This window comes from Cebus imitator, unplaced genomic scaffold, assembly GCF_001604975.1.
Source record: "Cebus imitator isolate Cc_AM_T3 unplaced genomic scaffold, Cebus_imitator-1.0 Scaffold410, whole genome shotgun sequence".
In the NCBI taxonomy this organism is placed as follows: domain Eukaryota; kingdom Metazoa; phylum Chordata; class Mammalia; order Primates; family Cebidae; genus Cebus; species Cebus imitator.
In genome coordinates, this window is record NW_016107725.1 from 1186321 (window position 1) to 1195936 (window position 9616).

Consider the following 9616-nt stretch of genomic DNA (forward strand, 5'->3'; position numbering starts at 1 on the left):
TTTTAGTAGAGACGGGGTTTCACCATGTTGACCAGGATGGTCTCGATCTTTTGACCTCGTGATCCCCCCGCCTCGGCCTCCCAAAGTGCTGGGATTACAGGCGTGAGCCACCGCGCCCGGCCACCTAATGAATGCTTACTTAAGCCTTGTGATTTCAGCTGAAAAGTCATTTCCTTGGAATGGGGGTGGGAGTGATGGTGGCAGGAGGGAAGTAAGGGTCACTAGCAACCTCTTAAATCTATCTGAATGGGGAGAATACTGTGTACAGGATGGCTATATTATCCTTTGCAGGATAATTCTATTTCTTCTTGCAAATCAGCACTTGGTTTATACGTTGATTAATAGTAGTACTTCCTAAACTTTACTATCGATATGAATCCCCCAGGGATCATGTTAAAATACTGACTCAGACTCAGCAGGTCTGGGGAGGGCCTGCTATCTTATGGGTGTAATAAGCTCCCAAGTGATGCTGATGCTGTTGGTTCATGGATCACAATGAAATAGCAAACATTGGTAAATGGGTCACATTTTGGCATGCTGGCCAAAATTAAGTTTTGGGTCTATAAATGAATGTAAGGACGAGACCATTGATATACATAAATTCAGTGCTTTGTTTTGAGAAGGAGTCTCATTCTGTTGGCCAGGCTGGAGTGCAGTGGCATGATCTTGGCTCACTGCAACCTCCGCCTCCCGGGTTCAAGCAATTCCCTGCCTCTGCCTCCCGAGTAGCTGGGATTACAGGGACCCACCATCAAGCCCAGCTAATTTTTGTATTTTTAGTAGAGACGGGGTTTCACCATCTTGGCCAGGCTGGTCTTGAACTCCTGACCTCGTGATCCACCTGCCTCAGCCTCCCAAAGTGTTGGGATTATAGGTGTGAGCCACCACACACCCGGTCGCTTGTTTTATCTTCAATGACAGGAGCTCTTGCCTATCCATCTCTGCTATTTCCTCCCTCCACTTGCTCAACTTACTCAACTTATATGCAGTATGTTCAGCTGAAAGTAAACACAACCCGTGAGACCGCATGGCAGGGTTATTGGGTTTTCCCTGGTGACACTACGGCTTTTCTTTTAAATTTCTATAATGGCTGCCTACCACCTCGAGCTGAGGGAGTCACCCCTTCTGAAAAGGGGTGCCATGCCACCCTTAAAAGGTGGTGCAGCATTTCAACTATAGCTCCATCAGCAAAGAGTACAATGGGGTTTCTTTTCTTTTTTGAGACGGAGTGTTGCTCTTGTTGCCCAGGCTGGAGTGCAATGGCGTGATCTCCGCTTACCGCAACCTTCGCCTCCTGGGTTCAAGTGATTCTCCTGCCTCAGCCTCCTGAGTAGCTGGGGTTACAGGCGTCTGACACCACGGCTGGCTAATTTTTTGTGTTTTTAGTAGAGACAGAGTTTCACTATGTTGGTCAGGCTAGTCTTGAACTTCTGACCTCAGAATATTCACCCGCCGTGGCCTCCCAAAGTGCTGGGATTATGGGCTTGGGCCACTGCACCCGGCCGGGTTTCTTCTCTTGACCTGGACTCCCAATAGCAGCTGGGGATTTTATTAGCTTAATAAGTTGCTCTTTCCACATTGTCCTCGCATGACACAGCCTTCCCTCGCTGACTCAGCAACTATCTGCTGAGCATCCCTTCCACACCAGGCCTGGTACTGAGCAGTGAAGATACAGGTGACTACAGAACATGGGCGCGTCTCATACTGCACAGGAAGAACAAGGACAGAGCTACGGAGCTAATGAAGTAGTGCTGGGACGGAGGAGGAGGTGCGATTTAGTGACAGTTGTGGAGATGTGGGTTAGAATCTGATGACCTTTACGTAGTACCTACGTGAGCTAGGGCAAGACACTTAGGATTTCCAAACCTGTTTCCTCTTCTATAAAAATACTGTAATAATACGTACTTTGTGGTTTGTTTTGAGGAACATAGAGAGTACATAAGAAACTTAACATGGCACCTGGCACTGAGTGAACTCAAAAATGGTACCTGTTATCACTGGCCTTATTTTAGTCCAGATGCTCGTTCTGTCATCCTCTAGTTTTTAAATTTTGTCTCACACGAATCAGCCTTACGTCTACCCACAAGAATCCACTGACACGACTGTGCAAAAATACAAAAATTAGCTGGGCCTGGTGGCGCCCGTCTGTAATCCCAGCTACTTGGGAGCGTGAGGCCGGAGAATCGCTTTAAACCGGGGGGCGGAGGTTGCAGGAGCCAAGATGGCGCCCTGCACTCCAGCCTGAGAGGGGAGACTCTCTCCGCCAACAACAAAACAACAACCACCACCACCACCCGCTTAGGCTAGTGTCTGGCCAGTAGAAAGCACTCACGAAATTATGGTTATTTTGACCTTAGACCTCTCGTCCGAAATTCGGGTTTTTTACTTTCAGAGGAAGAAACAGGACACAGGCGGTCTCTGAGGCTGCCGCCAGCGGAGGCGATCTCCAATTAAAAGCAGCCATCGAATAAATATTTGCTCAGCAAAGTAAACTGTCTCTCCCCGGACCCTGTCGAGCGCCCACTCGAGATCTGGCCCGGAGCCAGGCGGGACTGATCCGCGGGTCCCACTCGCCGTGTAAGTGGGTGGAGAACACCCCACACGTCGAGACCAACCGGCGGGGTGAACTGGGACCGCGTCTGCCACCTCGGCCCAGCTCGCCGCTCACCTGCCGCTCACCTGCCGCTCACCTGCCGCTCACCTGCCGCTCACCTGCCGCTCACCTGCCGCTCACCTGCCGCTCACCTCCCGGCCCTCAGCGGCTTTCCGTCGCAGGCCCGGCGGCGTCTCACTTCCGCCGGCAGTGCACACACGCCCCTTCCGGCCTAGGCCCCGCCCCCTCACACAGCTGGCCCCGCCTCGTCGGGAGCTCGCTGCTGGTTTGTCTTGGCGCCCGCCGGACGCCACACCCACTCTCGACTCTGAGGCCACCAACCGGGCCGCCCCGCGGGAGGTGGCGGGACGGAGGGAAGATGGCGGCAGGGGCCGGATTTTGGCGCCGCCTCCCCCAACCCCTGACCCGCGCGGTTGAGCCGACTTTTCTGGGGCCAGCGGCGCTACGGAACCCGGGATGGGGGGATCCTGGCGGCGGGCCTGGCTCTGCCGTACGCGGGCGCTTCGGCTGGTGTGAGCGGCGGAGACAGCGGGGCCGGGATGGAGGACGCTAACTCCCAAGTGAACGCGGCCCCGGAGGTGCGGAAGCTGCAGGAGCCGCTGAAGAAGCCGGGGAAGCAACACGAACAGCTGAGGAGCTGCTCGGGCTGTGCGGGGCCCCGGCTCCCTCCGCCCCGCAGCACGGTTCGCAGGCGCCTGCCCTCCCTCCTACGGTGCGGGGTCCCCTCGAGGCTTCCCCTGGGGCTTCAGCGCCAACTCGAGCGGCCGCTCGGGATGGACCCGAGGCGGACGAGTAGCGCGGAGCTGCGAGGGCAGCTTGCTGGAAGAGCTGGAGCGCCTGCCACCCTGGGAGGAGCGGGAAGAGCGCAGGAGAGCGCGGGGCTGGGCGGGGACGGCCCTGGGGCGGAGGGCGTCCCCGAGGGCCCCTCTGGTCCGGCGCCTGGCTTTGTGCGGCCAGTTCCGCTCTCCGGCGGGGACTCGTGGTGTTCTTGATCTGGTGTTGCAGAGGGAAGGTCAGCTGGAGTTGGGGGTTGGTTCGAGGCATGCGAGTACCAGGGCTTGTAGCTGCTTCTCTAGATTGTGGACCCTCTGGGTGGTGGGCACTACTGGGGTCTATGGGTTAGTTGGATTGTGCGCCGCGGGGAGGAGTCGGAGGTGGGAAACCGCTTTGTAGAAGAGACCGGCTTTCGGATGGTGGCCTGGGCATTTTGGATGTCGGGGAGGGGTCGGCTTGATAAGGTATTGGTGTTTGGGATCAATTTCTAGCGGAGATGGGGAGACCGTGTGGATTAGCACCACGTGGGGTAAAGCTTGCCACGTGTGAAGAAAGCAGAGCATGGTGCTGCTTTGTGTGAAGAGTCAAGGGTGGAACAAGAGCCCTGGCTCTGATTTTTTAAAACAAGAAGTGAGTCTGGCATTTTGAAGAGCTCTGATTTAGACAGTTATAGCCATCCTTCATTTCCACGTCCTCCTAGGGGCAGAGAAAAAGAGTCCTATTTAAAAATCTAAACCAAAGCTCTATTGTCATAAGCCACTTCTTGATGGAACCGTGACCCACACTTAATATGACTTTCATAAGTAGTACATGGGAGCTTTTCCCCTCGTTTTATTATAAAGGTGTCTGGGAAATTCTGTTAATTCATCCTTTTTAAAGTTTTGCCTTTTACCTAAAATGTCTCTGCCCTGTTGAAATTCAAGCTTCTAACGGTGAAATCGAAATCATTCATAGACTCGTATTGCAGGGCCACAACTGTGCAGTGTTCGGAGGTAGTTAAGAAGTTTGCTGGATTCAGGCCCTGGCTTTGCCAGGTACTAGCTGTATGACCTTGAGCAATACTCTGAGCTTCACTTTTTTCCTCAATGATGGAGAAAATAGCACTTACGTCTATAGAGTTAGGAAAATTTAGTAAAATCCATGTATACATTTAGCAGTGGATATGGCATGTAGTAAACTCTATAAACCTAGCTGCTATTACTCTTAAGCCTAGTTATTTGAATCAGGAAACATTTAGTGAGCTCTCACATGTTATAGGAGACTCTGAAGATTCTTAAGTGTTGATCTCTGTTCATAAGGCAGTTTTAGTCTTGTTGAGAGCTAAGTTCTATGCAGTTCAATAAACTAGAAAGTGCACAGTGAATTGCCGAAAGAGTGATAGAACAAAAAGTACTGACTGTGCTCAGTAACTGAGAAGAAAATACTAGTCCAAAGTAATTGGGCCCAACTTTGAGGAGGAGGTGGCTTTGGAGTCTGGAAGGTAGGCAAGAGTGGGAAGGGCCCAAGAGCAGAGTCAGAGGTATTTGTAACTCCCAGTTAGGAAGATTTGAATAACAGAAGTACGCTAGAGTATATGATAACAAGCCTTTATTTTATTACCAAGTGTTATCAAATATTAGAGCTGACTGTGGTAGTGAAAGTTTTTCATAGAAATGTGAAATTGCATCCTCCCAAAGGAATCCTAAGTATGTATGCGCTTTAAAAGAACCCAGAATCATCTGCATATTGTTATGTGGCTCTTGCAGGTGATGATGACAGTGATGCTCATAATGATAATGAGCTGCACTCAGCAGCCCATTTTAGGTTAAGTATTATTAGAACACATTAAGTCCACTTGGAGAAGCCGATTAAGTCTTTGGCTGCTTTGGTTCCTGAGCATGAGTTTGGTTAAGCTTTTACAAATTTGGTTAAAGTCTTCCTAAATACTATGCCAGGAGTTTGTTTTGACCAGATGATTCTCACTTCTTGCTTTGATCCTGGCTTCATATCTAGATGTTATAGATGTCCTACACTTTCTGAGAGCATTTGTGTAAACTGAAATTTGGATAAGTCATTCTGTCTCAGAATATAGTATACTATATTCTTCAGGAATCCTCACATACTCATTCTTCCTTTCTTTTTCCGAGTTCGAGGGATTCTCCTGCCTCAGCCTCCAGAGTACCTGGGATTACAGGTGAGTGCTACCATGCCCAGTTAATTTTTGTATTTTTAGTAGAGATGGGGTTTTTCCATGTTGGCCAGGTTGGTCTTGAACTCCTGACCTCAGGTGACCCACCCACCTCGGCCTCCCAAAGTGCAGGGATTACAGGTGTGAGCCACTGGGCCCAGTTTATCTTCCTATATAATTCAAAAGGAAAAAGGAAGTGAATGTCTGGTCTGGTATCCTTAAATAATAACTTTAGTTCTATAAGCAGAATATATTATACCATTTTTCCTTCTACTCTGGCGTATAACATAAAAATATTGTTTAGCACTTCAATGTTGTTGAGGTTAAACACATTTAATATACATATTTTATATGTTTGTAAATATATAAATGTGGATTATGTCTACTTACATATATTTAGATTTTTGTCATTCATATTTTCACAAAGCAGTTAAAATATTTTAATTTTCTAATAATTCAAACTAATTTTAGAACCTATAGGAATACTGCAGAGAGAAAATTCTCTGAGAGGACAATTGTTTAATTTTTATGTTGTTGTTTTGAGACAGAGTTTCACTCTGTTGCCAGGCTGGAGTGCAGTGGTGAAATCTCGGCTCACTGCAACTTCCACCTCCTGAGTTCAAGTGATTCGTCTGCTTCAGCCACTCAGGTAGCTGGGACTACAGGCGCACACCAAGATTCCTGGCTAATTTTTTTTTTTTTTTTTTTTTTTTAATTTTAGTAGAGATGGGGTTTCACTATGTTGGCAAGGCTGGTCTTGAACTCCTGACCTTGTGATCGACCCACCTCGGCCCCCCAAAGTGCTGGGATTACAGGCGTGAGCCACCGCACCCGGCTAGGGTGCTTTATTTGTAAAAGGAAGATGTGGCTTGTGTTTAAAACACAAGTTTTATTTTTATGTAGGAGTAACTGGCTCGGGAGTCCCCTTTGATTTTGGATGTAACCCCTACAAAGGAAAGCGCCCTTTGAAAGACAGTTGGGTCGTACAAAAATCACAGCAGTGGTGACCCTTCAAGTGATAGGCATGTCAGGCAGTGGCAGTGTCAGTGTCAGGAAGCCGGCCTTTGAAATGCCACTGCGGGTCCAGAGCCGGCAGGAAGAGCTGGAACAGTTAGTTCCAGCTGTCCAGTCAGAAGGTAACTTCTGGCTTCTGTCTTACCCGACATTAGCAGGCCAAGGGCGGGAGGAGTAAAGCCCGATTTATGTTTTTCCGAATCTTTTCGGGGACAGCATTTCCCAAAAGCTGCTTTTCCTTGGACGTTTCATATTGCCATGGCCATCATCCTAGGTGTGGCTGCTGTGCGTGATCATTGGTTCAGAGGTGTTTGCATTTGCAAGGAGAGTGAAGATCTCTCACAGGAGGACTCAGGATATTGCTGTGTGTACCCAAGGCCAGTCCTGCCCCTGAGATTGGATCTCCCTAAACACAGTTTCAGCCCAGAGTTCTTTAACAGTCCTTAAAAAGACTTTCTGCTTTCTATTCAATAACAGTTTCCTGAGCTAATCAGCTCTAATTACACTTAACTGTTCAGCAGTTCAGTGACTCTTAGAACACGGATTTTTAAATACCCATGAACATTTACTGGACACCACTGCTAACTAATTACAGTGTGTAAGTCCATTATTTCCTGTTTCCTATTGTTCTCTACAGACAGTGTTTATGGAGTAAATTTTTCTCTATTTTTGAGATCCTTCAAGAGGACGTTCAGTATTAAAATGTTTCCAGTAAAGTTTCTACATTTCCTCAAATTCTGACAATTGCTCCATGTCACGATTTGTGCTTTTCCTCCTCTCCTTGCTCTCCTCACCTTAACTCCATTCTCCTTTCGGCTCCCAGGAGCTTGTTCGGCTGCTCCAGCAGACAGTACGGTCATCCCAGTATGACAAGTATTTCACTAGCAGCCGGCTCTGCAAGGGGGTCCCAAAGGACACACTTGAGCTTCTGCACCAAAAAGATAATCAGATTCTGGGCCTCACCAGACAGCTGGAGAGTCTCAACCTGGAGAAGGAGAGTCTTCAGCAGGAAGTGAGGATGCTGAAGAGCAAGGTGGGTGAGCTCAATGAGCAGCTAGGGATACTGATGGAGACTGTCCAAGCCAAGGACGGGGTCATCATCAAGCTCAGCAAGGGTGATGGCAGCGGACCTCCTCCCACCACAGCACCTGGCTCCCCATCGGCTGTGCCTATTGGCAGGGACCAGCTGGAACTGGAAAGGCTGAAAGTAAGAGCAGGGCAGGGTTTCTGGTGATTGGCATGAGAGACCACTTATGTCACCCTAGAGGCCTGGCCTCCGTGAGCTGATTTGGTGTGATGGCAGAACAGCTGCACACCTTTCCCCCCCCACCAAGTGTAATAGCACTTACCATCAAATAATCATTAATCTTCTGTGGAGCTTCCTTGGAAAAGGAAACTCTTGCTTTTGCTTGGAGCAGTTTCAAATCTTTCCCCTCACTTGCTTTCAGGCAACTGAGACTTTTCTTTCTGTATATACCACCCTTAGGACTTCGTTATCCTGTGTAACATGTGGAGGCTGTTTCTTGCCCCTCCTGTGTACATGAAAGCACACACAAACTTAATTTGTACAGTTTGCTGCGGGACCTAGTGGGTGCCTGGTTTGGGGCATTGTTCCCAAGAGCTATTATAGAGTTAGCTGGGGAAGCAGACTCCAGCTTCCAAGCAGGCCTGGGAAGAGGGCCTGTTCAGAGTCAGTGCTCCCAACACCCAAGGTGGCAGGCTCCTGGTGAAGAGGGAGACCCAGGCATCTCAGATCAGCTTCCTCTTTGACTATCACACAGCATTTCAGTAGAAGAAAAGGCTGACCGACTGGTACCTCCTGTTTCACCTCTTGTAGGTGGCAGGCTGAGTCTTGGGGAAACTCTCTGGAAGGCACTATTTTTACTTAAAACAAGATCAAACCAGAAACCTTTTCACATGTGAGTCCTAAAACTGTAAACCGGAACTCTTTAATATGTGATTCCTGAAACTGTAAACAGAAACCTTTTCACATGTGAGTCCTAAAACTGTAAACTGGAACCCTTTCATATGTGATTCCTGAAACTGTAAACCAAAACCTTTTCACATGTGAGTCCTAAAACTAGGAACTGAAACCTTTTCATATGTGATTCTTGAAGCTATAAACCTGAGATTCTTCCACGTGTAATATCTGAAGTATAAGCCTATATAAAGGCAGAACCTTCCTTTGTGGGACGAGCTGAATTTGGACAAATTGTTCCTCAGCTCCTGGCTATAATAAAGACCTCTTCCTTCCCTATTCGGTGTTGGGGAGCTCTGTTTCTCGAGGTCGCTCCTGCTACAGTTTGATCCAGCAGACCCCAAATATGTCTGTAGCTACTGGTCTCACCTAGCCCCAAGGCGTCCCTCACCTGGCCCCCTTCTTGCAAACTCTGTGTCTCCAAGGGTGTTTGGCCCCAGATGGAGCTTGTCCTTGGAGGACAGAGGTTTGCTGCTGTCCAGGTTGTTACTGAGCATTTGCTTCATGCCTAGCGGTACCTTTCAGGCACTGTCAATGCATCTAGTGAGGGAATGATGGGCATGCTAGGGACCCTGAAGATAATTCCAAAAGAAGAAAATGTGAATCATGGCAGCATGGTTGGAATATGTACATGGTCCCCACAGTGACCACTTCTCACTGACAACACCCATTGGATATGTGAGGCCAGAGGATTTATGAATAAGTACAAAACAACAATAAAACCTCTGGTCTCGATACTTTATACGTATACCTACTATTTAAAAAAAATTGCTGGCCAGGCATGGTGGCTCACGCCTGTGATAGCAGCACTTTGGGTAACTGAGGTGGGCACATTGCTTGAGCCCAGGAGTTTGAGACCAGCATAAGCAACACAGTCAAAAACCCCTGTCTCTACCAGAAAAAAGAAAGCCAGGGGTGGTGGCCTTTGCATACAGCCCCAACTACTCAAGAGGCTGAAGTGGAAGGATAGCTTGAACCCTGGAAAGCAGAGTAAGGCTGCAGTAAGCCAAGATCCTGCCACCGCATTCCAGCCTAGGTAACAAAGCAAGACCCCATTGCAAGAAAAAAA

General features: G+C 48.6%; 1 protein-coding gene across 1 annotated transcript; it reads left to right on the plus strand.

Moving 5' to 3' along the window:
- The first annotated feature begins 2846 nt into the window (after window positions 1-2846).
- On the plus strand, window positions 2847-7940 carry LOC119468309 (SLAIN motif-containing protein 2-like). Its single transcript, XM_037731598.1, has 2 exons — window positions 2847-5561; window positions 7393-7940. The coding sequence occupies exon 1, from the start codon at window positions 3154-3156 to the stop codon at window positions 3604-3606; it is 453 nt and encodes a 150-aa protein (XP_037587526.1). The 5' UTR covers window positions 2847-3153; the 3' UTR covers window positions 3607-5561; window positions 7393-7940.
- Window positions 7941-9616: the final 1676 nt, after the last annotated feature.

What these genes read in the sequence shown, in the direction of transcription:
- LOC119468309 (XM_037731598.1), top strand. Translation starts at nt 3,154, where the DNA reads ATGGAGGACGCTAACTCCCAAGTGAACGCGGCCCCGGAGGTGCGGAAG.